The following is a 26,528-nucleotide window of genomic DNA, read 5'->3' as shown; positions in this document are numbered from 1 at the left end:
CGGGACGAGGCTCTTCCACCTGAGGCGGCGCGGACGGGAGGGGAGCGAGGAGCCCCGCGGGCGGCGGGGAGCGCTCTGGCGTTGAGGTCTGGAGTCAGTCCGCCCCGGTAGCATCGTCCCGTCAGCGTTTGCTGCTCCTGTCGGGAATAAGGATTCCTCGTTAACGTGGGGGGCTCTCGGGTTTAGGTCAGCGCTTCATCTCCGCGCGGCTCTCTGTCACTCCTTGGCTTGGGTTCGCTGCCTGGGTTTGTGGTGGTTTGGGTTTGTTTAAGGTCCCGTTGAAAGCTTACAAATCAGTTTTTAGTCTTAGTGTTGTTGCGTTTACATACGTAGTTATTATATTTCATAGCTGTGTTAGGAAACGCAGTGAAAGAAAACGTGCTTAAAGAGCAGCCAGAACTATTTGATCCGTATATGGACAGGCTGGAAAAGCTGTTCCCCTCTTCCTTACGATTGGAAAAGCAGCACACAGCATCGTGTTGAAATATTTATATACCTACGTAGTAGGCTGAATATCAGTCTTGACCTCAGTTGAGCTGGAACGTTGAAGTGCTTTGGTTTTGCTCATAGATGAGCATATATGTGTGGTTACCATAACGGCTTAACTTTAAATACTGATCTGTTTAATTTTTTGTGTATAGAGTGGAGGGTGAAGGAAACTCCTGTGTTTTTTCTTTCTTTTTTATTTTTCTTGCTTAAACAACTTGTGAGAGGAACCACTGTATTTGTGTGGAGGCCTAGTCTGGTTTTACATTAAAAGTATTAAAGTACTGCACACACATTAAATATCTTAAAGTACTAACAGAGAGTAGGCAGCGTTCTTCTGAATGGAACTTTGCTCTAGAACAAAAAGTATGTGCCTGGCCTGTCTATGTCGGACTGCTTTGTATTTATTTAAAACCAGCTCGTTACTATAACAGTTAACAACGTTGAAAACTTGCTCTGTGATATCGAACCACTGGTTGTGCAGATACTTGCATGTGAGACAGTTTGTTTCTAAAATAAACACAGGCATAAGGGCTTTCAGGAGCATGGCCAAGTTCGAATAAAGGGGAAGCGGTGGTTGCGGGTACTGCTGTCAGTTGCAAAAACTGCAGTTGGAAGATGTGCACATAAGTGTATCTTTTGGATGGGATTCAGTGAACATTTGTGATCGATGACCGCTGGCAGTGTGCTGGCTTGCCCAGAGATGGGGTGGTTGTGAATAGTTGTGATAGGTGCAGTGTGTCTGCCAGCAGCAGTGTTGTTGGAGGTGCCTGGTTAGTAGTAAGGTTTTTGCAGTGAGCTTTTGCACAGGGTTTGTTACTGAGATGCCCGGGTGGATGTTGGAAACAAAGCTGAGTTTGCTCTGTGCGCTTGCTGCTGCTGGGACCAAAGGGCAACCTGAGGCTGGTGCCAGATGTGTTGCTGGGTGTATATTTAGGCGCAATGTACTTCGTAGGAGCCTGCTGGTTTGGGACTTGTGGGCTGCCTTAACCAGTGCAGATGAGCCTGTGTTGCTACAGTGAAGCAGGAAGTAGCAGATCCTTTTTTTTTATATGGAAGTACAGCTCTCGGATGCTCCATCTATTTATGTCACTGGAGCAGACACTGCTCCTTGGGCTGCCCATGCAGAAGTGGAGGCCTTTGAGGTAGGAGGATGCCTGCCCGAGAAGTGCCTGATCCAACCTGACTTCTTTGAAATGCAGGCATAGCCCTGTGCCCCCTGCAGATTAGTTCCCTGTCCTTCTGGTTAGTTCTTACTTGAAATAGTAGTGAAATTTGTGTAAAAGGGAATGCTTGCAATGGCACACTTAAATTTGGAGGCTGTGGGTGGGGGAAGGAATACAGTTGCTGCCAAATCACTGAAACTTTGCCAGAGATCTGCTTCCTCAGCCCTGCTTTCTCATTTTCCCCAAATTTGTTAATGGACTGATTTAGACCCCACTGTAGCAAAGCACTTCAGTGAAGATGTGCACAGGCTTCAAAATGAGCATGGTTAATCATGTTGATACTTTGAATCAAGTTAATTCTTTAAATCACAAACAGTGTTCATATTGTGGTTTAGCTAAACAAGTAAACCTCACTTTTAAAAATACCACCAACTGATGAATCTTTCATCAACTGGTGTATCGGATCTTATCAAGGATCTCTTCTGTCATTAAAGTACAAACCTAAAAAGAGGGTGGAAGGGAAGGTGTTCAAGTGACAGTCTTTTGCCTGTCTCCTTGTCTGCAGCAAACTTAGCTGAATTCGCAGAGCTGCTCCTTGAATCCTCCAGAGAGGTGTCTCTATTTTAACATCTGTGATTGGTGTTCAAATAATGTTTTGCTGAGAATAATGTTTAAGCAGTATCAAATAACTGCCCTCGTCTGGAATTTCGAACTGCAGAGAGCTTCACATGAAAACTTTTTTTTTTTTTTTTTTTTTAAGACAACTCAGTTATCCCCATTCGGTCTCAGTGGCTGAGCAAACCCTGTCTGGGTTGTTCTCCACAGAGGAGTGTGAGGGTTGTCTGGCCTCCGTTCCCTGTTTATAATTTGAATATATTTGCAGCTTTCCTTCTAGTCCTAGTGACAGGACTGGTGCTTGCCTGGATGGGATGTGCTGCTGCATTTGGTGCCTTGCAGACTGCCACTGCTGCTGAGTGGGCTGCTTGGACGTGCTCTGACAAGGGGCTTGAGTGGAGGTGACTTTCTGGATGCATAATTAAATGTTTGGGTATTGCTTTAAGGAAATAGTGTTGAGTCTTGGGAGCAGTCAGTGGGATCTGATTAGGTGTTGCATTAAATTTTTGGTGTGTCATTAGATATCTAAAAACTCTTCTACATTTAGATTAGATATTAAGCAGAAGTTCTTCCCTGTGAGGGTGCTGAGTCTCTGGCACAGGGTGCCCAGAGAACCTGTGGCTGCCCCATCCTTGGCAGTGTTTAAGGACAGGTTGGACACAGGGGCTTGGAGCAACCTTCCCTAGTGGAAGGTGTTCCTGCCCCATGGCGGGAGTTTGGGACCAGGTGATCTGTAAGGTCCCGTCCAACCCAAATCATTCTGTGATTCTGTGAGTTCTTCTTTCTCCTTCCTTCCTTTCATGATGGTTTTATTCCCTGTAAATCAGGGGTTGCTTCTGTCTTAACTATAGGATAAAGCTGATAAAGTCAGTCCTTTCTGGAGGTTTTTGTGCAAGAGGTATCATCACCTTTATTTATATATAAATCCAGAAGCAAATCTATGTGGGTATCTTGTAGCCATTTGAGTAGTACGTTATACCAGAAGTCAGGTCTGTTTCTTCCTTGGCTAAGAAAACTGGAGAAATACCATGCAGCAACTTTTCAAACCAACTGTACCTGAACTTCGTGGAAAACCCTAGCCATTTCTGTGTAAGTATATGTGACCTTTCATCAGAGCTCTCTCACTGCCATTTATCTAAATTACATGGTGTTAAAAACATAGCCAAACAAGTCTGACTCTTTATTAATTATGTGCACATTCTGCTTTGACAGGCTGACATACAATTTTATGATCACATCAACTTGTCTTCTGTCCTTTCAGATGAGGTCTAATGCAAATGTCGTACAACAGCTTGTGTGTTCATCTGTTGAAAGCAGAATGATATTCTAAACGTTTGTTTTTCCCTCTTTTTTTTTTTTTTTTTTTTTCTCTTTTCTCCTTTCTTTCTTGGAACAGATCTAATAGAAAATGTTTACATAGCTTCGAGAAGCAGGAAGGAGCCCGAGTCCCCCCAGGCCAGCGCGGTCCCTGAGCACAGGCTGCTGATGAACAGCATCACTGTTTCTAAGAAACGCAGCTGGCTGCAGCAGAGCACCCACCGACCTCCTCCTCCTCCTCTGGAAGAAGAAAATGCCTGTAAGGAAACGCCCGGGGCTGTTATCCCGGTACCCAAATCTCCCATCCCGCTGCCTGAACCCACAGTGCCGCGGGCTCCTTCTGTGTCACCGGTGGGGTGGGAGCACCCTGTACGAAGCTGCACTCCTGTCAGTGGCACCGGAAGCCCTGCTGTGCCGAGGAGCCCTGCTTTGGACTTGGGTGAGGATAATGATGCAGATGATGAAGGAGAAATATGGTACAACCCGATCCCTGAAGATGATGAGCCTGACTTGCCGAGGGTGCGCCCTTCTGCTGTGAATAGCCCTATTGCTGTGGGCTCCCTGGCTATTCGGTACAAACCGCTCCCTGGAGGTGACTCTGGGATGTCTGCGGGTCCCCATGAGGGTCCTCCATGCTCCATGGAGAGCACAGGGAACAGTCGTATGGTTCAGCCCAGCGAAGTGAGTCAGGCCGACGCTGCATATCCTGGGGAGCAAATGCAGCAGCACCGGCAGAGGTTTGCCTGCAAGGCTCCCAGTGTGCCTGCAGCGGAGGACAATCCTACCTTTAAGTGCCCTTCAACAGGTAAGAAGGTTCAGGAATGTAAAGGTGTTTATGTCCTGTGTTTTCTTTTAGAGGAATAATAAACTCTTCTGATGCCTGTCTTTTCTCTTTCTCCTCCTTTTATCTTTATCAAGCAAAATTCTGGTGGAAATGCTTGCCAAGTTCATAAAATATGACTCAATTTGTGAGACTGATGTCTACTAAGTGTAGAACTGCACAGTCGTTTCTCAGTCAGTTTGTCCATGGTATGTCCAAGTGTGGTTGTCCTCTGTGCTTTTGGGCCCTCGCTTTGCTGAACACAAAGGTTTTACAAAGCAAGCTTGCTAAATCCTGGTAACGTGAGGATACAGTGGTGGGGTTTCCTTGGTTAGCTAATGTCTAACCCTGGCCTTGGATTCCAGCCTCAAAGCTATTTAATGTTTGCAGAACTTTCTTTAACTTGCTGTCTGGGTCTTTTTAATAAAGACTTTTTGGAAGACCATGCAAATGCTATTCTTCACGTCACTTTCTATAATTGCTGTCTTGTTGACTGTCTCAGGCTAATCTAATAGACTGGAGAGGAATGGTTTTCACTTCCAGAACCGAACCTCTTTGTTCCTTGTTATCTTTGGCTGAGTGTTTGATAGTCTCATTTACATAATTCCATTACTACTTGAATTTAGCATCTTATTAAATTTTTTTCCCAGTCTATTAAAAAACCCGAAACAAAAATAAAACCACAGCAAACAAAAGTAAGCAGAAAAAAACCTCAAGTCTTTCCAAAAGGTATTAATTTAATTACTGATGTGTCTTACATTATCTTGAGCTTAACTCTAGTATCCTGTTGAGAGTTAGAAACAGCGTAAAGTTCAGGAGACAGGGAATTCCAGGTTCTCCTCTTTAGAGAAGGCTCATGCTTTCTTTGCACTGATGTAAGAGCTTGTATTTCTGCCTGGCTTAGCAGAGAGGTCCTGAAACGCCAGCATTGGAACATACATGTTATCCTCCAGAGGAGTATCCCCATCTGTCTTGCCCTGCTCCAGCCTCACCATCCTGGCAGGCTTCTGGCCCCGAATCCCCACGTGCCCACAGCTGCTATGCCTGGATTCCCAGTGCGGAGACCGCTTCTGGGAAGAGGGCTTGTTTTCAAAGGCACCAGAGCAACTGCTATAAACAGCAGAAGAAAAAACACTTGGTCTTCTGGGAGCTCACGTTTTGTTCTTTTTGTGGAAATGCTGCAGACAAGCATATTTTGTAGTGGCAAAGTTACTGGGCATTCATTTAGAAATAACTCATTTTATAGGTGCGTTAAATACTTGGACCAGTTATATTTGCTTGCAAGATAAATGAAGTACCATCTTCTTAAGTAGATTTTTGTCATCGTTGGAGCTCTGGGTGTTTTGGAGAGGTCAATAAGCATGGTTATTGTGTTGTGCAAACTGTTTGACCCCCATTTAAGGGGTTAATCTCTCAATATATAGGTGACTAATTTTAAAATAAATCCCTTTATTTGGAAAAATTCCAAATTGTTCTCATACTGAAGAAACATTTCTAAAAGCAAAATTGCCCATTTAAAAATGTGTCTTATGAAACCAGGAGAAAAGTTTTCACCTGGTTGGTTTGTTATGCATTGAGTTAATTGAGGTACTTTAAATGCAGCTCTCATTTTGCATGTATTGAACAGTGATCACATTGAATAGATTAATTGATGATGAAGTGGATCCCTGCTGCTCAGTAATTGGCTTGATTATGGAGAAGTGACTTAGGTCATCTTTTTAATCCAGTTAAGGTATCTACAGTTATTTTCAGTCAAATTTAAAATGACAGCTCATCCATACAAAATTACTGCATGAAGGGCAATGTGGCCAATTTAGCTTTATTTGTGTTAGGACCTTATTTGAATTATATAACTGCTATGAAACAGATGCCTATACACTTAGGGAGCTGGGTACATTCAGCAGTTACTCCTGACAAATAAGCAATTAGCTTTAGGGAAAAGTCTGCTTACTTTTCTTACTGATATGATTTAATGTATGTCAATATTGGTTAGAGTCTGAAGTATAAGATTTTGAGAAGCATGGACAGAATAAAGGGGGCTCTATAAACTCCAACAAAAGACGCAGTTCATTTTGTCATTTGCTGCTTTCTTCTGTGGATAATGGAATCAATTTTACCTTTAAAACTTTAAACATTGTTGCCTTATGTGGATTTCTAACTTTGTAGGGAGAAAATGCTTGTGGAGTTGTTACTTTTTCCTATGTTTTAGAAGATATTTTATTAGACATAAGTTTAAGAAAAAATAAATCGTAGAATTCAGTTATTGGGAGTCTTTCCAAGCACAACAGCAGATAGATATTTCCTGTAAATGTTATCAGTAAAATGGATTGTAGTCATAGAGGTGCTCATTTGCCCATAGTCACTGTTCCTTCCTGGTGTTAATATGGTTACTTTCGGCAGTAAATGCTGTTTATGTTAATAGGATTTGTCAGGTAATTCCTTGGTGAGTAATTCTAGCCACGCTGGCTTTTAAAAAGAAACTGATTAGACATAAGGTGCCCCTTGGTGTTTCCAGTTACAAGTGGTGTCCCTCAGGGGTTAGTGTTGGGACTGATTTCTGTTCAACATCTTTGTCGATGACATGGACAGTGGGATTGAGTGCACCCTCAGTAAATTTGCGGATGACACCAAGCTGTGTGGTTTGGTTGATACGCTGGAGGGAAGGGATGCCTTCCAGAGGGACCTGGACATGATTGAGAGGTGGGCCAATGCAAACCTCATTAAGTTCGGGCAAGCCAAGTGCAAGGTCCTACACCTGGGTCAGGACAATCCCAGGCACAACTACAGGCTGGGCGGAGAAGAGATTCAGAGCAGCCAGAGGAGAGGGACTTGGGGGTGTTGGTTGATGAGAAACAGAACGTGAGCCAGCTTCAGTGTGTGCTCACAGCCCAGAAATAAACGAGAGTCATGGTGTGCTCACAGCCCACAAACCAACCATATCCTGGGCTGCATCAAAAGAAGCACGACCAGCAGGTCGAAGGAGGTGATCCTGCCCCTCTACTCTGCTGTCGTGAAACCCCACTTGCAGTACTTTGTGCAGATCTGGTGTCCTTGCCGTAAGGAGGACATGGAGCTGTTTGAGCAAGTCTAGAGGAGGGCCATAAGGATAATAAGGGGGCTGAAGCACCTCCCGTACTAAGACAGGCTAAGATAGTTGGGGCTGTTCAGACTGGAGAAGAGAAGGTGCGTGGAGACCTGAGAGCATCTTCCAGTATCTGAAGGGGGCCTACAGGGATGCCAGAGAGGGACTCTTCATTAGGGACTGTAGTGATAGGACAAGGGGTTCAAACTTAAACAGGGGAAGTTCAGGTTAGATATAAGGAAGACGTTCTTTCCTGTGAGGGTGGTGAGGCTGAACAGGCTGCCCAAAGAAGTGGTAAATGCTCCATCCCTGGCAGTGTTCAAGGTCAAGCTGGATGGAGCCTTGGGTGACATAGTCTAGTGTGAGGTGGCCCTGCCTATGGCAGGGGGGTGGGACTAGATGATCTTAAGGTTCTTTGCAACCCAATTCATTGTATGATTCTATGGCAGAGATTGGGAAAATAACGTATTTTGTTTGTAACAAGTACACAAGAGGTGGGAGTAAGAAGATAACTTGGTTCCACATTCGTAATGTAGAAACAGCATCTGCTTGTGCTCTTAGATCTGTGGGAAAATAGTTTTAAGAGGAAAGGACCGTGGAGGCTGTTTGTAATTTGATGTCTTCTTGCGCAGATAAAATGATTGGAAAATATTGATTCTTTTTGTTGTTTTGTTATAAATGCAATATGAATAATTCTAGTGTTTTGTTTTGCTTTTTTTTTGTCTATATAAAATGTTAAAATAAATTTTGTTTACAGCTATTTAGGATTGAATTCTAACTGTATGTTTTTATAGATGTGTGTATCCCCTGCAAAATGTTGAAGAAACACACCCCTTAATAATACTACCTCCTGCAATAGATTTACACTGTGGAGCCTTCTGAAGAATCTGTAATATTTTTGCTTTTGGGTAGGGATTAGTTGTTGGGATTAGTGTCTACCTAATCAGTAGAATCATCTCCTGTGTGTCTGTATCTCAGAGACATCCTGGTAGGACTTGGTGCACTGTAGATTGCCAGGATCTGGACGGTGCTTTTGCTATGGAAAATGTACATGTGTTAGCTGTCTGGGTGGAAAATCCTGGTCGGAATCACCATAAAACAGATTTTATTTCAACGTTGCAGGAAGTGAAGGTTGAGGTCCCTTCCAACCTGGTATCCTGCGGTAGCACGTTCACACTTAACCCCAGTACATGCCAAATAGATAATGTCTTAAGTCACATTCAGACTACAGTGTTCTTTCACCAGTTAGACTGTGACCACTATCCTGGTTTCTAAATACATCTTTTGGGGCCAATGCAAACAAATACTTTGCATACTTAGATCTTGCAGATAAGCTTCCAGCAATATACAGAGTATGCTGGGCAGCAAAGTCTATCTACCAGTTCCCTTCCACATGTTGCAAACACTATTGCTTAATTTCTATTTTTCCAGATGGAAGATACCTTGTGATTTAGCTGTTCTCCAAGTGCAAGGAGCTTTGGTTTCATGAGGCAGAAAAGCATTCATGTGAAATATTTGCATGATGTTTGATACCAGAATGATTTGGCGTGTGGCAGAAAGGTTTCTCTGCTCCCTCTTTTTCCTGCAGAGCTGAGGGCAGTTTCTTGATGGGCTTTTGAGGAGTTTGTGCCGATGCTTTTGAAGGTTGAAGGCTTGTTCATGCATGTGTCTTTGATCTGCAGGGTAACAATGCCATAAAGACCTGCTGGTGGAAGAGGCAATAGGATGTAGCAGCTGTGGAGTGGTAGCAGTTAATTTAAAATAGCTATTACTTTTTCCAGTTTGATTTGTACTGAGTAGCTGTTCATATGCTTTGACTGGGGAAATAGAGGCAAAGCTGCTTTTCATGCCATGGAAGACACAGTGAAGAGAGGAAATCTTTGTGAGAGCAGCCCAAGCACAGTGCTTGGCATCAGGCAGGGTGCTGCTGCTTGTGTCTTGGTGTGATGCCAGCATCTGAACAGAGCCAACTGCAGTTTATGTGCATCACAGAATCATTGATGCTTAAAATATCTGCAACTAACTCATGCTTGTTTGTCGATACTGAACTCTTTAGGTGTGGTCGGAGACCGAAAGTGCTGTTACATGTGCTTGATCCTCTCTCTCTGAGATATGACTGTCAAGGATGCTCTGAGGGTCGCCAGCGTCATGAAGCACAGGCAGTGAGTGGCCAGCCCCTTCGCCTCTTAGTGTGCATGAGCCTTGGAGGGTTCTGCTGGAATCACTTCCTGTTTTAATTAATGGGCTATTGAAAGCAATTTAATTTTTATCTTTTGCTCCAGGGATCAAGTTATCCCTGAGTTGATGGGTTTATCACGGCTTAATTAATGTCAGTGTGCATAGTATCTTAATAAACCAGACTATCTTTACAGGATTCTTAGAGGGTTTTTTGTTTATCTGTTTTTTGGTTGGGTTGCTTTTTGGTTTGTGGTTTGTTTGTTTGTTGTGGTTTTTTTACCTTTTTAAGAATTTTTCCATTCCTTGACACTGAAACATTATGTGGGATAGAACTCGGGCTTCATTGGTCAAAGTAGTAGTTTTTATAGCGGTAAGAAAGACTATTATTTTACAGGTTAAAAGAGGAGACTCTTCCATTTGTTTAGATAATTAAGATGTTACATAGAAATAATTCCATTCAATTTCATTTTTTGAAAGGTTTTTTTTTTTTTTTTTTTTTTTTTAGTGTATGTGTTCCCCCCCCGCCCCCCCCCGAGTTGCTGATGTGAATAAAAGTGGCGATATCCTTATGTCTTAATTGAAGTTGCTTGATGCTGATATAGCATGAATTTTTCTCTCAATGCTATTTACAGTTCTGTTCTGAAGTTTCATACCAGAGCAGGTCTGGAACTCTGAGGATGAACAAACATAAGCTGCCTGCAGCTGAGTAAGTTAACAACCCTTGACATCAACAGAGCTGTGCCATTTGTGTCAGTTGAGCATCTAGTTCAGTATTTCTTGTGGTATCTGGTACAGAAAAACAGTAGCCCATTTTCACTCACCCATTGTTTGCTACAAGAACAATTTGAGATATTTGTGCTTTTCTGTTTTGATTTGCTGCTTTTTCATTTTTAACACATCTTCCTAAAAAGTCCTTGGGTTGTTTTTATAAATAATAATAGTAAAAAAGCATAAAAAAAGTAGGTAGAATGGAGGCTTTGGTTTTGAAAGTTACAACCACTCAGTGTAAGCCGTGTTGTGGGGGTTTTTTCCTCTTTTGAAAATTAATGGCTTAGATCTTCAACACTGATGCCGTTATTCTAGAGAGATGCTTTCGGTGTTAGATTGTAGTGTTACTTATTAAGTATGTCTGGAGAATGGTAGGAAAAATTAAATTAACTTTCAGGTTTAGTTTGGTGGGAACTCAGCGTTTCCATTAACTGGGAGAGTGGCCATTTGATACTTCAATAGTTTGCTGTAATAAGGAACTAATAGTTTTCTGACTTACTCATTCATCTCAGCTTGTTGCTCCAAAATTAAATTACAGGTTTTCCAAGGAACTTTAAAGTAACTCAGAAACCCCACCTTAAGCGATGAGGAATGTGACATGTATAATAGGATAATCAAATGTGCCTGTAAAATAACATGCCTTGCTGGCAGTGGGTATGGCAGTGATATATGCACCCAAGCACATGTAAACAGTGTTAAACAGGGTCAGACAAGCACCTTTACTCTGCTAAATCACTGCATATGTCTGTCAGGGGCTGTGTTGCAAGTGCTTAAGATGGTTTGAGTCCTCTCTTCCCTTGAGGCAATGTTGTGTAGGGGTATGGTCCATCTGTGCCAGCCTGCTTGACTAAAGGAACAGTGGTGATTGCCTTGTGGACACCTGGCCAGATGGGGATTGAGATGGCGGGGATCAAGGTTCATAAGGCACTGTGGGCTGGTCGTGTCTCTCCAGTTGTGTCCCTTTGGTCACAAAAAGGTTTTATTCTTTCACACAGTCATATCACTGAGTAAAGTAAAAGGTGGCTTTTACTGGTCAAGCTGAACAAACAGCTGATGGAAGCAGTCACTTGTGATGTCAAGTCAGTTCGACTTGGCTTGTGTTGGCCTTCAGAAGCTGGGTTTTTATTTCTTGTGTTGCTTATAATGCTAAACCTTCAGAAAAGCATAAGGTATATGTAGGAAAGACAGTGTATCGTAGAACAGCCCAGGTTGGAAAGGACCTCCGATCATCTGGTCCACTCTTTGGTGGGAAAGAGCCTCAATGAGATTACCTAGCACCCTGTCCAGTTGTGTCTTGAAAACCTGCAGTTATGGGGGCTCTACTGTGTCCTAGGGGAGCTTGTTCCAGTGATTGAGTGTTCTCACTGTAAGAAAGAAATCAATTTATATATAATCACATAAATATATAGTCAGCTGCATACATAAAACTGACCGTCCCCTTGCTGTCCTGGTAGTCATTTACTCAACAGGTGCATCTTATTTTTCGTCTCCTTCCTTCTTCCACCATCCTTCTGTAAGGGTATTTTTAAAGCTTAGCTGCTGAGATGGGATGTGCAGTGGCTGAGTGAGTAGGGGCAGGAACAGTGAGGAGCCTGTTTGCAGCAAGCCTTGTGACTTGGTAAAGGAACGAGGAGCAGCTCAGTTGCTCTGCCATGCTTGTGGGAAAGCTGTATCAGATGGGTAGGCTGGGAAGTGAAGTACCAGGCTGTGCTACAGCTCCTTTTGCAGCTTGTTCAGAGCTGTGTCATGTACACTCTTTAAAATGGCGTGCATACTTCAGCACATTGCTGGCTTTAGTGGAACAACATGTGGCTCAATGCTGATGGGAATACCATCCTGCATAATACTCGACTGTTAAGTTTCTTCCAGCCACATATTTCATTTTAACTGTTTGCTGCTGAACGCAGCAGAAGTTGGACACATAAAAGTCAGAGTGTTAGATTGACTCTTCAATTTTAACGAGCTGGGAAGGGGGGGAAGTTTAATTTGCTGGCCTGCTTTTCCAAGCCTGTGCCAGAGACTTTCGACAGAAAGGGAAGATTAATGTTAGTGGGCTGCAGTATGGCACTGATTGCTATGGAGCGCTCCAAGCCAGCCCACCAGTGGGACTGTGCTGTGATTTGCAGTACAAGGGAAGGCTTTGTCCACTTTTATCAAACACCACATTTCTAACTAGCCGCTTGCCAGAAAAGCACAGCAGGCGTGCTAGAAATAGCCCTTTCCCTGTGAGGAGACTACTTCCATGAGATGCAGGGCCAAATGAATTTTCCTCTGTTGCTCTGGAAAACATATTCTAGGCGTTATTTTTCGTAACTGCGACTCTTATACAGATACTCTTTCAAGCAACTATCTGCAAAAGTTATTAAAGCCAAATTTCTGTTGGAACTAGAACTGGTCTTTGTAGGGTTTTTTGTGGGAGGAGACTAAAACTACAACAAATCATTTTGACCAAAGACTAGATCACCCGATTAACTGTTTAAGCAAAGTGAAGTATAAGAATTTATAATTAAATGGTGAAAATTAATTTTGATGAACAAGGGACTTGTAAAAGTCACTAGCTGTATGGTGATTTGGATTTGAGGTGACTAGCTTAGAATTGAAAGTGGTAAGCGTTTAAGAAATCTGTAAGAGAAACCTCTGTAAAGTATGATTTGCTGAGTATCTCATGAAAACAACACTGCAGGAATGGGGCAGTACAGGAAGGAATAAATCCTTGTGTTCCTTCTCCTTTCTCCTGCAGCAGAAAGGAGGAGCTGAGAGAAATGATGGAAGAAAAGGTGTGAGATGTTCACTGTCTGTGTCTACACAGGGGGGATTTAGGGCTCTTTGGGGTAATAGAAGGACATGCAGAAGAGTAGTATAGTCGTAATCTTTTCTAGAGACAAGTGTCTTTCCTCTAGACCTAAGAGGAATGGGCAATGCTGATGTGTTGGCTGTGTAGCTAGCTGCCTTGTAGACAAGGGTGCCTTTGCCATATTCCAGTGTTTTCCCATTTAAGACTGGTTTCATTGCACCTGTGCCCCAGGAATTCAGCCACGTCTGCTTGTACAGGGGATACAGCACAAATGGATTGAGCTGAATGCAGCGGGTGAGATAGCTCGTTTGTTTTTATGTAGTTTCTGGCCCTTTCATCTCCATAAAGCAGAACAAATCTGGCTTTTGACTATGAACTGCCAAACTTGGCTGAACAGCAGAGTACAGCTTTCCAAATGCTCATAAGCATCTGACTGATGAATGAATGATGGTTGTCTGAATGAATTGCCTTTATCAAGTTATTACAAATCAACATGTTTTCCTCTAGCTCAATATTTGTTTTTTCATTGCTGTGAACAGCAGTTACTGAGTGGTTTGAAAATGATTATTCCTTCTCTTTTCTTCTAAAGGGGCTGGAGGTGTACTTGCACACAAGGCTGATATTCCCTCAACAGAGGTTTCTCCTCCAAGTCCCAGTCCTCTGAAAAAAAGTGGATCAATCAACTGGCCTTTCCCTGATAGAATTAAATCTCCCAGAACTGTGAGGAAGCTTTCCATGAAAATGAAAAAGCTGCCAGAGCTGAGCAGAAAGCTGAGTGTCAAGGGAACTTCAAGCCATACTAGTTCAGATAATCCTCCTTCCCTGCTGAAAGCCAGGGATACAAGCCATACAGTGTCTTTGCCATCTTCTGGAAACTCAACTACAGTTTAGTCGTTACCACCTCGACAGCAGTGTGTTGTCGCAACACACCCCCAAAAAGAAAAGGTCGAGGAGCTCCAAATCCTTCAGCAAAGGTGGTTACCTCAGTGATGGTGACTCTCCCGAACTTATAACAAAATCAGGTAAACACGGGCATGAAACCAAGTGTGGAAAAGGAAAGGAGAGCCTTCCGAGCAGCAGTGGTAAAACCGAAATAGATATCGATGCCTTCAAACACTACAACTTTTCTGATCAACCCAAGTGCTCTCAGTACCTCTCTGGACTCATGAGCATTCACTTTTATGGTGCTGAAGACTTGAAACCACCAAGAATAGACTCAAAAGATGTCTTTTGTGCAATACAGGTTGACTCAGTAAACAAAGCAAGAACAGCCTTGCTTACGTGTAGGACAACGTTCCTAGATATGGACCACACGTTCAACATAGAAATCGAAAACGCACAGCACTTGAAGCTGGTGGTGTTCAGCTGGGAGCCCACCCCAAGGAAGAACAGGGTGTGCTGCCATGGAACCGTGGCTCTTCCCACTCTCTTCCGAGTGGCAAAGACTCATCAGCTGGCTGTCAAACTGGAACCGAGGGGGCTTATTTATGTCAAGCTGACGCTCATGGAGCAGTGGGAGAACTCTCTTGATGGCCTCGATGCAGATCGGGAGCCGGTGATGTTTGGGGTAGATGCTCGGAAAGTTGTAGAGAAGGAAAACGCAGGCTTGATGGTGCCACTTTTGATGCAGAAATGCATCCTGGAGATTGAAAAGAGAGGCTGTCAGGTACTGTGCATACTTTAATCTGTTTTGTTAGTATTTCTGTGTCGGGGAAGCTGTTGTCACAGAGTGTGTGCAGTGAGTGGGAAAGGGGAAATGAAAAACACCTTTACATGTCAGTTTTTGTTTTCTTTTGCTTTGCTGCTCCTGTTTGGTAAGCACTGGTCACTGTAATGTGGGAAGAATAACAGGATTGTGTGAAATCAGTGCTTCTAACTTGGCCTTTGTAGAGGAGACAAACGCTTGGTCACAGGAGAGCTCACAATTGTGCTTTAGGACTGGGATAGTGAAATGAACCTGGAGCCCCCAGCATGTAGAGTCGCCCTCAAAAAGCAGAGCTGGGAACTTGAAAGTCCTGAGACATGGATCCACTCCGTAAGGACATGTATCTAAATGCAAAAGTGAGTTCCCTTCTTTGCTTCTTCCCAAAACTGAGGCATCTTGTGCAGTGACACAAAGTGATGAGAACAGGTCTTTTGGCAAGACTTGACTTACATGAGTGCAGTCTCAAGCCAATGTGCCAAAGACTTGTCTCTGGCACATTGATGAAGAGGAGACCCTGGGGAGGGGCTGAATTAGTTGTTTCCCCATGCCACTGCCCCCGGCCTTTCTTCAGATTGTTCTCAAAATCAGGACAGGAGATGAATGCTGTAAAGCAGCAGTGCCCAGTGTCTTCTCTTCATCCTAATGCAATTTTTTGGTTGATGTAAAGTAATTGACAAAAATATGTATGAGGAATGAGGTATGGAAACAAATAGCCAGTTATGGATGTTAGACAATAAGGAATAGGAAGGACTATTCACAGTCCTAAGGTCAGATGGTAGGAGGACTCTAGCATGCTGTTCCACAGCATGTGAGAGCCCTTGGTTTCTTGTACACCTGTTATTGCTCAGGTTTAATTGAGAAGTAATCACACCTACCACTGTTTCTATTTTAAATTGCTGACAGGTTGGATATAGTTCCAGGTGTTAAGAGATTAACTCTGCTATTTATAACCTACGTCATAAAATATAGAGAAATCTTACTTCTATGTAATTACTTTGATGAAAGTCACTGCTGATAACAGCTGTATGATTCTTACTGTGAATGCTTCCATCATTATGCAAAGCAGTGGAAAAGAGAAGTTTGATTCTTACCAATGTATGTGTCCCATGGTTTCAGCATTTTATTTTGGGCTTATTAGCACCAAGTCATGCAAATGACATTGGGTAATCAAGGCAACACTGGTAATGAAGCGATTAGGATCTGAATTGTCTGAATTTACCTGGTGCTTTTGAGCATGAAATCTGTTTTGTGTGTTTGTACAAGGAGAACCAAAAATGGAAAATATACTGTTAACTTCTTTTAACCACGTGCTTGTCTGACATTTATATATACTATATACTGCAGACTTCTGTCATGGTGTGTTACCTCCACCTGAATTCAGATGTGGCATTAGAAAAGTTTAGAAGAAATTGTCTTAGGCAAATACTAGGTCCTGATCAGTCTTGGGAAGAGGCAGCACAAGTTCAACTGGGTAACTTTCCATTTATTTAAACAGGAATTAATATATGGCCAGACAAATACACTTGCTTGCAAACCGGGATTTGTATGGTCTAAGTCAGGATTTGTTTTTTGCTTGGGATTTTTCGAGTGTGTGTTTTGTTGGGGATTTTGTTGGTGTTTGTTTTTTTTGTCTTGGAGTATTTTTTTGTCTTTCAAGTCCGTGAGAGTTTTGGACTAACCAATTACTGCTCAGTACAGCTGCCTATAAAGTTCATTAAAATAAAATGAGTACGTTTAAGATTTAGTTCCTTAAGATCATAGGAGTGCTTTGTGTAAATGGTGTTGATGAAAATGAAAAGTAAATAATGATAAAATACAAGATCTGAGTGCATGAAAGTACATGATTTAACCAGTAATTCAGTCCAAGACTCTTGTGGTTTCATTCCTATCAGTTCGAGCATGTTAAATAACCCCTGTTTTGCATAAAACTTTTGATATGATTTGGAATACATGTAGGTCAGCATCTTGTCATCTTTAAAACAGCATATTGTAGGTGTAATAATGGAGTATGGTTTATTTTGTTGCTTGTTTTGTTTTTTTTAATTGGTTTGTGACATTTCTTATTTTACTAGGTAGTCAGTTGTATGACTGCTTTTTTCTGCTTAATGATTAATAACCTGATTTTGGTATATATATAAACTTTATGTAATTTTGAATACATAAAGTTCAAACCACTTCTCATTTCTTTCTGCTGAAGTTCCAGTTCTGCTGTGTATAAGTAAACTAGGAAAAATAATGGTGATCTAAATGAGTAGGATGAGTAGAATAGATGCTTCATCAGTGTTTCTTTGATTCCTGAGCTTGCGTAGGAGCAAAGCACTAAATTATTCCCATTTAAAACTCCTGTCAACAAAATACTGCTCAGGATGTTCACCGTTCTGGGAAACATTAGGGTTATTCAGCACTTCACAGACCTATCAATGTGTCTTGTGAAATGTTTGATTCCATACATGACCATTTGATTTGCACTGATATGGAAATTCTCCATAACATACATTTCCAAACAGTTGATTTTGTTGCATTTCCTGGATGACACAACACATGATGCCAGTTATTAGTCCCCTCTGCAGGGAAATGACTGATGTAGGCTGTTGTTTTTGCTTCTAGGTGGTAGGCCTGTATCGGTTATGTGGCTCAGCAGCAGTTAAGAAAGAACTTCGAGAGGCATTTGAGAAGGACAGCAAGGCGGTTACCCTCTGTGAAAGCCAGTACCCAGATATTAATGTCATAACAGGTAATACATTTACTTGCCTTTTTTTTTTTTTTAGTATGGGCTTGTGCCATGTTCCTAAAGTACCTTTAGAAGGTGAAATTGTGCTCTGATCTAGTTTTCTGTTGTCATTTAAAAAGCTGTTAACTGATGCTTTGTATTGATAAAAGTTAGGTGAGGATGACTGCAGTAACCGTGGGGATATGTAAGTATGAAGCAGCAGTGATTTGGAGGGAGGGTATGGAAGGAGCTGCTTTCAGTAATTGTTTTACCAGTTACAGAGGGGAGTGGAAGTCAGAAAGGAGCTGAGGTTCCCTGAGCCAGTTTAAGCTTTGCCGTTGGTTTGTATTGGAGCAGATATTGAAACACTTGGCTGTGATCAGGCATGTCAGCTGTGCTGGCAACTCCACAATGTGATCCAAGGGCCTTCTCAGATAAACCCCTTGGCCTCCCTTTATGTTGTAGATTGCAGGACTTTTGGAAACAGATTTCCCATCATCTTGCTTAAGCTGGTTAGAGCTGCTGGAAAGCGCCTTCATTTGATCGTTGCTTCTTTTAAAGCATAATTAAATAGCAACTTTCTTCTGCTCACTGGAGCGGCCCTTGGCTTGCTGTCATGCAGCAAGCTCCTGGCAAAGGTGGGAAGGATTTGGAGTACAGGAACAGAAGGTCTGCATCTGCATCAGCTCTCTACATGGGTGCCTTCACAGGAGTGGCATAACTGAAGTAAGCTTGAGGTTGTTTTTGTTTGCTTAAAAGCGGAACAGTTTTATAACTATTGATACTTGTTATGTGAGCCAAAGTTACTTGAATTTCAGGCACCGCTGAGTAAACCAATTGCTCTGGGAAATTAGTCAGAAGCATTAATTTCCTACCTATCCAGGGATGGAAAATGTAGCAACAGTAGCCAGGGTATAAATTTCCTGTGCCAAAGCCTTTTCTGTAGCATCCAGCATCCAGCTATATGGGACAGTTCTACCCTGTTTAGTGGTTTATTTCATTTCAGTACACTGGTAATGAAATTTGTTCATTACACTTTAGTCTTCTGACGCTACTTTATATAATTATACTACTACTTGATGATATTTACTGGGTTAAATAAACCCTTTGGTTCAGAATGTACAGCTGGTCTGTTCGCCTTACTTGCCTTGGCAGGTTTTTCTGTTGGGTTCAATGTTGCTTGCAAGTACCAGCATTCTCGCAGCAGAAACTTGTGTTTCTGTTGGTATACACAGATGGTATACACCCCTTATAAAGAGGAGGTGTACAGTAAAAGTAGATAGCATAAAGGATCTTTTAAACTGGATAAATTTCTTCTCTTTACAAATAAATTAATGAGAAAAAATGGTGATAACTTCTAAGATCAGATTGTTCCATCAAATTATTAAAGTCCTGTTTTCTCGCTGATTTTTGTAAATCAATTCAGAATGGTGGGGAATAAAAACCCACTGGTGCTTTCTGCCAAACAGCAGAAACTGCCTGATATTAACTTTTAAGCAGACAAATGGTCTGGGTTGAAAGGGGAACCTGCAATTTCTGCTGACAGACGTAGGTACCCACTATGCTTAGTGCTAGCAATAAAAGAGCCCACAAAACCTCTCTTGCAGACCTTTAGGGAGTTGGGTTGAGGGGGAATGTTTTCCCTGGTGTTTTACTGCTATATTTGCAATGCTGAGGCTGACGCACATGATTCATATTTTTATCAGCCAAAACATATGTTTCATAAAATATGAATCCTCAGCACAAATCTTGGCTGATTTGGAGAGAAGCGCTGCCTCGTGCCCCTCTGAAATGTGAGTAGCACTCCTTTGTGAAGAGATTAAAAGGATTTTTTGGTTTTGACAGGTCTCCAAAGACTGAAGAATGAACATTTAATGATTAAAGCTTGACTGAGAAATGCTCTTAGGGTTGGCAGAGGCTTACACACAAATTAAGTCTGCTTGTTGCTCAAACTGGAGCGTGCAGCCCATTTTTAGAACTGACCAAGAGTCTTGTTGTTGCACCGCGTCTGTTCACATCCACGTGAATTCATATCTCTCCATAAAGCATGCAATACTGTTAACAGCTCAGTGGGCCAGAAAAATGAGGAATTAATGAAGTGGATGGCAATTTGTGCTTGCTGTCTAAATTTGTTGTGTGTGGTTGTGTCAAGGGAAATGTGCTAGTGAGCTGGCAACAGTGGGAAGCGTAGATTCGTGGCAAAAAATAGCAACAGCCTCTTACAGGGCTAATTTAGCTGAGTGAGTAGCAAAAGGATTTAGAAAGGTCAGGGGGCATTCATGTCTCCCAAACTATCTTGTTATTCAGGGCTGAACAGGAGAAAGTCCTTTGGCAGGTGGTAGTCCTGTGACTGTGGATACTATTACAGGATTTCCTACTAAATGATTATTAATGGACAGTTGTGAGTGTTTCAGTGGTATAAAGGAATTTGGTTACGACAGACCATTGCCTACTGTAAGCTGATTCTGATGTCAGCATCCCCCTCCAAAAAAACCACATCTGAAGCTAAGATCCTGATAAAAGTCATCATCTCTTGTTAGTGTTTGCTTATGAAAAAAGGAAAACATCCCAAACCGTGCTGCACAGCACCAGCCTCTGCCACATTTGTCTCATATTTTAAACTGCTAATTCATGCATGGAACATGGGCCTCTCAAATCCAGGGAAGATAGAAAATTTGGTGGGCACGGAGGAATATGGTTGTTAAACAAAAACTAGCCCCTTAAGTGGAGCTGTAGCAGAAGTGGCATATTCTTTATAAAACAAACAAAACCCACCTGAACACGTTCCAGAGGGAGTATGTTTTCAGTACAATATGTGGGTGGGTGGGTGTTTGCATGTTTTATATTCCTGATGATATGTTCCCGCTTGAAGCACAGAGCAAGCTATGTGGCGGCCTATAGAGACTGAAGATTTGCCTGGCTGCCCAGTGCCTTACGCTGGCGAAAGAGATGGTCCTGCAGCTCTGGGGTTCAGTTGGTGCTGCTCATGCAACATGGCTTCAGTGGCAGTATTCTGTTTAAAACAAAAATATTCATATGGGGAGAAGCCACCTTTTACTTGCATTCTGCATGTGGACATGGCTGTGATTCTGAAGGGAAAATGTTAACTTCTGTTCCCTGTATTTTTTTAGAAACAACCTCTTAACAAACCTGAAGCCTGCTGCTATACAGTTCAGTTTAGAGCTAGGTTATAAAGATTGAGTGTTTAAAACCTGTTGCTTTGTTATATAGCACATATAGTGATATATAGTGTTATATATCACTATATAGCTCATATAGTGATATATAGTGTTATATAGCTATATAGTGGTGGTATTTGCTGCCACTTGCGATTTTAGAAAGTTATGAGAACTGCTTAAGTAGGAAAACCTAGCTTTCCCGCTTTGCCTTTCCGGGAACAGGCAGCTTTCATAATTGCAGTACTGGCACTGGAATGTTTGCTCACCATTTTTCAGCTGAAAATAAACTGAACAGACAAATTAACTGACGTTGTATATAAAGGAGGAGGTGTCATGGAGCTGAAGACTTTGGTGTTTGTAAGAGCTCCTTTCCTTGGACAGGAGGGGGACTGCTAAGAGTCCTTTCCTTGCCTCTCCCTCACCCTGATGAGAAGAGGTGCCCACCCTGTGCCTGGTGTACCCGCTGCTGCGCGCTCCTCTGGAGGCAGTGCACCTTCCTGTCCTGGCTTCACTCGTTTCTTTGTGATGGGCTGCTTTGCGTGAGTTGGAGAAGCTGCTGGGATTGCAGGGATGGGGTGCTGGTCGCCCCATCCTCGTGGGGACATCGCAGAGGTACCTCCTGCCTCTTAGCTGAATCCATGGTTCACTGTGCCATGTTGCTGTCATCCTCCCAATTCTTGCTCACAAGTGTGAGGATCATCACTGGCACAGAGGATTTTCTTATGGTTCAGGTGAAGCTCATGTCCCTTAGTGCTCCCAAAAAGCACTGGAAGGTGAATCTGCACCTTGTTAAAGGCATCTGTTCTTATGTCTCTTGTGAAGGCGTCCTAAAGGATTACCTGCGAGAGCTACCCTCTCCCCTGATAACCAAGCAGCTCTATGAAGCAGTGTTGGATGCCATGATGAAAAATCCCTTGAGAATGACAGCAGGTGGCTGCGAGAACGACCCAAGTGACTCTGAGCACACAGCAGCCCTTCTAGATTGCCTGCCAGATGTTGAGAAGGTGAGCGGTGTTAGCAGGGGCAAGTAAATTGCGTGCTTCAGAAAACGAGGAACATTTTCACACTGGGAATAAAACATGTCAAAATGTATACACGTGTTTCTGGACTTAATGGTCCACTTGAATTTTTGATGCTCTACATCTTTGAAAATACTTCCATGCTGTGATTAATTGGAGGCTCTGCATTACTGAGTTTATTCTGGGTTGCATTTTACATTGCCTCTGTAAAACTGAATGAAAAGCTGTGACCACTGCTTTTACACTGTTAGGTCAAAGATTATTCCCCTGTGGTGTCCTTCTCCATTTCTGTGGAGCTCTCTGATCTGTATGTCATAATCACAAGGGCAAATGCATTCCTCTTTCCTAAGTATGTGCAATAAAGCCTTTGTTTACCACACTGTGCAGTGTTAATGGTGTGTGCTGACACTTCCCAAATGTAGAAACTCACAGTTAGCTTGATTCTAGGGAAGGACATAGAAAGTGAGTGGCCTGCATGGTATCTGAAAGTTACCTGGAAGCTTGTTCTGACACTGAGGTCATCCTGAGGATTTCTTTGTTTTCAGTGTACCTGGATCATCAGTACTGCTTCTGCAGCTTCTCTCCCCACCCTCATGTCCCCTTTCCTCTGTGAGAAAAATTGTCAGTGTAAAACTGAGGTCAGGGAAGAAATGAGCTGGATTTTACCAGTGAAGTCTGTGATAACTAGTCTGCTCTGCGATAGTTCTGTATGGCTTTTCTAATTCAGCACTTAGCTATTCCATTGATGGGTTGGTAGAAAAACCATAGCTGTCAGCTTTGCTTTTAGTCTCTGGAGCAGCAACATTAGGATGTCAGCACCACCAGTGTCTAGTGTTTTGTTTCCTGAGCAGCATTTTGTTCTTCTAGGCTACCCTGAAGATGCTGTTGGATCACCTGAAACTAGTGGCTTCTTACCACGAAGTAAACAAGATGACATGCCAGAATTTAGCTGTATGTTTTGGGCCTGTGTTATTGAGCCAGAGGCAGGAGACCACCAACCATAACAACAGAGTCTTCATAGACTCTGAGGAGCTTGCTAGTGCCTTGGACTTCAAAAAGCACATAGAAGTTCTTCACTATTTACTCCAACTGTGGCCAGGTACTGTTTCATAAACTGTTGCTGTATGGTTATGCTTTGTGACGGTGTATTAATCCACAGGATGATTGAGCAGCACCATAATTCCTAAAACACAAGATACTGTGTTATCACCTGGTAATCTAAAGAAATCATGACAGTTTTAGAATCTACTCTTTATATTTGGCCACTTTGTTTGATAGGAAATCTGTTGTTTTAATTGCTTTCTTGCCAGATGGCAGAGTTTGAGTATAACATAAGAAATAGTGGAGAGTGATTTATGTGAGTAAAGACTCTAGAAAAAACAAACCTGGTGACAGTGAGGCTTCAACATCTGAATTATTTGTTAGTTTGTTTGCTGGGTTTTTTTTGTGGGTGGGTTTTTGGGCATTTTTGTTGTTTTGGGGAACTTCTTGTTTGTTTTTGTTTGGGAGTTTCATGTTTTCCCCCATCTGCTCTCTTGCTTTGCCCATTCAGGGTTACCTGCGTATGGAATTCATTAGTTGTTTGGTCTCTGAAATAACCCAAAGGGCTGCTTTATTTCTCCCCTTGTAATTAGGCAGAGTTGAGAACATCCTGACAGCCTCATTGATAACAGTTTGCTCACATTAGACATTGCTAGCTACTCTGCCCCCTTTTCCAGCTGAGCGGGTGAGTGGCTTTCCAGCAGCTCAAGTGCAGGTGCTGGAAGGATGTCACTGGAAGAGCTGCTTGTGGATGATGCTCTTTACGTTTTTTCCATACTCTAGTGACCTGGTGGTGCCTGTGCCCTGGAGTCACGTTGTGTGACAGCCAACCCTGTGGCTGTAACAAGTACACACTGATCATACTCTTGGTCAGCGTGGCTAGGAAGCTGCTGGCTGTTGGCTCTGCCTGAAGAGCAAGAGGAGAGTTAGTTTGACAGCAGCTTCATGATGGGCTTGAGGTGGTTGAGGACACTTGTGCTCCATTGTCAGCTGCAGCTGGGCAGTCCTAAAGCTGCTGACCACCAAAAATGAGAAAAGGTTATCAGTCAGGTCAGTGAGTCTACGCAGGAGAGAGAGAAAACATGGGTGGAGGAAGGGGGAGACCGAGAGCTCTTTGGACAGCAGATGCTGTGCAGGATCTAATCATGAAACCCTGTGGATAGCTTATGGCATGGCTGCTGTGGGAAACAGGTAGATGCAGCTCTGCCCGTAGGAGTGTGCGTTGCTGTAAAGGGGGTAGGAGTAGGGTAAGTAATGGAGTTTTCCTTCACCTTGAAGAGGAGAGCTGGAAGTTATCCCTTGGATTGCAAGAACTGAACATTGTGCTAAAAGGGAGGTAAAACACGAACGCAGAGACATGAGCAGGTGTACACTGTACAGTGTAAACAGAACAGTTGGACCCGACGGAAGGATCTCAGCCTGGTCCCTTACATTTAATCTTCTGTAGATTGAGACAGCTTGATAATCAACATGTTGTGCAATACTTCAATTTCCGTGTTTTTCCAACCGAAAACAAATAGTCCTTGTTCAGTTAGACCATATAATACTGGCAAGTTATTGTTAAGCCACGGCCCTTCCTCTTAATGGAGCATAGTCTAAACAGAAGGACTTTTGTTATAGTAAGGGAGGGTGGGGGGGGAAGCAGTGATAGTTATTGCATGTTACTGTGCAGGATGCAAAGTAAGACTAAAATCCCCTGGAGAGACCTGAATGCAGACCTAGAAAGAGAAGCACTGGGCACATCTCAGGAATGAGCCTTTGTGCTTGTGTGCAAGGAGTCCAATGAGGATTAGGTGAGCCTGTGAACTGCAAGGGTTTGAGTGCACCATGTTTTAAGCAGTGAATGGGAATAGAAAGTCTCTGCTGCTTAATTCCAAGAGGTGGTCTATATAAAACCAGAAGTTTTGCAGCTCAGGTGCTTAATAGGCTTAATAGGTCAGTAAAAATATTTGTGCTGTTTACCGTAGGAAGCCGGTAACAGTGGAGGAGACTGTTAGTAACTTATGCTGTAGAATCGTGAGCTCAGGTAACACTGCTATCAAACCTGTTTGAGTGTACATCTGACACGGGGTTGTGCCTGCTTAGAAAAATTAATGCAAACGAGCTGCTTTAATAGCGCAGAACATCAGGGCAGAAGCACAAGAGTTCAGCTTTTCAGCTTCTCTAGGTGTTTCTCAGCAGTGGGGTTTTTGTTGCATTTTAACCTCTTTTGCTGTGCCTGCTTTCTATTACTCCTGTAGCCCTGGCCAAGCGTGTGAGCTGAGCTGTTTGCTTTTCTTTGACCGGAGCCGGATGGTGATTAACTCACGCTGTGAATTTAATTGGTGCTCTGGGAGTTTCTACTTTTTAGATAGGCTTCTCTGTTGCAATTTGAATCTGGCATGAATCTTCAAAACTGAGCTTTTACAGTAGTTTTTCTAATTATTTTGTATCAAACAGTGGTGGAAAACATAATAGTGGAATGTGTTGGCTGTAAGCTTGCATGTATTCATGCATGCTGTTAGTGTGCGACATCGAGGGAGGACAGTCGGCATCTCTTGTGGACTTCTCTTGTTTCAGCATGGATTCACTCCTGACTGATGTAACTTCTCTCTTCTAGTACACCACTCACCTGCCAAAGAGCCAGCACATCTGAATGCATTTCCTGAGCACCCATCCTCCCTGAATTACCTGAGACCCAAGAGGCAGAGGCCTCAGATGCTGAATCTGAGCGGTACCGAGATGTCTGGGGTACTCAGACCAAGGCCAGCAGGTCTAAACAGCCCATCGAGCAACCGCTACGCTGGAGACTGGAGTAGCTGTGGAGAGAACTACTTCTTAAACCCAAAAGACTGCCTGAGTGAAGCAGACTACGATGATGTCCCTTCGGAAGACACGGAGAGCGGGGATGACAGCAGCAAAACTGAGGAGCCAGATGCCCTGGCAGGACACCCACAGTCCATTCCCAGAGAGCACACGTTTCAGAGCTATTTGACAATGCAAGCGATAGACTCCGCAGTGGATCACAGAGCAAACCTCAAAGACTTGCAGGAAAGTATTGATACTCTGATAGGAAACCTGGAAAGGGAACTCAACAAAAACAAACTAAATATGAGTTACTAAACCCTGTGCTGCACGACGCCTCCTCCTTGCCCCTCACTTGTCCCAGAGAGCACACGTTTCAGAGCTATTTGACAATGCAAGCGATAGACTCCGCAGTGGATCACAGAGCAAACCTCAAAGACTTGCAGGAAAGTATTGATACTCTGATAGGAAACCTGGAAAGGGAACTCAACAAAAACAAACTAAATATGAGTTACTAAACCCTGTGCTGCACGACGCCTCCTCCTTGCCCCTCACTTGCCCCTGAACCCCCCTTGGTAAGGTCACTGCCACTTCGTGTTAACACACTTGAAGCCATTCCATTATGTTTCTGCCTTTTTGTTAGAAGAAGGTGTTGGCGTGATTCAACTGTTGGAGACAAGCTTAAAGACTGTGAGGTGATTCCACATAGTGGCATTTCTCCCTAAAAACACTATGCACTTAGGTGGTGTGGGCAATACCTGGTACAAGATAAAGCAACGGCTCTGCTGGAGGAGCAGAACTCCTCAATCCTGAAATACTGGCTCCGGTACAAATGTTCCTCTAAGAAGAGGATGAAAGCTGCTT

The 26,528-nt window shown here is 42.9% G+C and overlaps 1 protein-coding gene across 1 annotated transcript; it reads left to right on the top strand.

The window, feature by feature from the left end:
* Positions 1 to 2,972: 2,972 nt before the first annotated feature.
* On the top strand, positions 2,973 to 25,982 carry SYDE2 (synapse defective 1, Rho GTPase, homolog 2 (C. elegans)). The gene is given in 8 exon segments (XM_010021673.1): positions 2,973 to 3,000; positions 3,664 to 4,389; positions 13,816 to 14,110; positions 14,112 to 14,892; positions 17,539 to 17,665; positions 21,643 to 21,824; positions 22,707 to 22,938; positions 25,480 to 25,982. Coding segments are annotated over 8 exon segments (2,874 nt in total).
* Positions 25,983 to 26,528: the final 546 nt, after the last annotated feature.

Source organism: Nestor notabilis, unplaced genomic scaffold, assembly GCF_000696875.1.
Source record: "Nestor notabilis isolate BGI_N333 unplaced genomic scaffold, ASM69687v1 scaffold169, whole genome shotgun sequence".
NCBI classification, from domain to species: domain Eukaryota; kingdom Metazoa; phylum Chordata; class Aves; order Psittaciformes; family Psittacidae; genus Nestor; species Nestor notabilis.
This window is presented reverse-complemented; position numbering and strand designations above follow the sequence as displayed.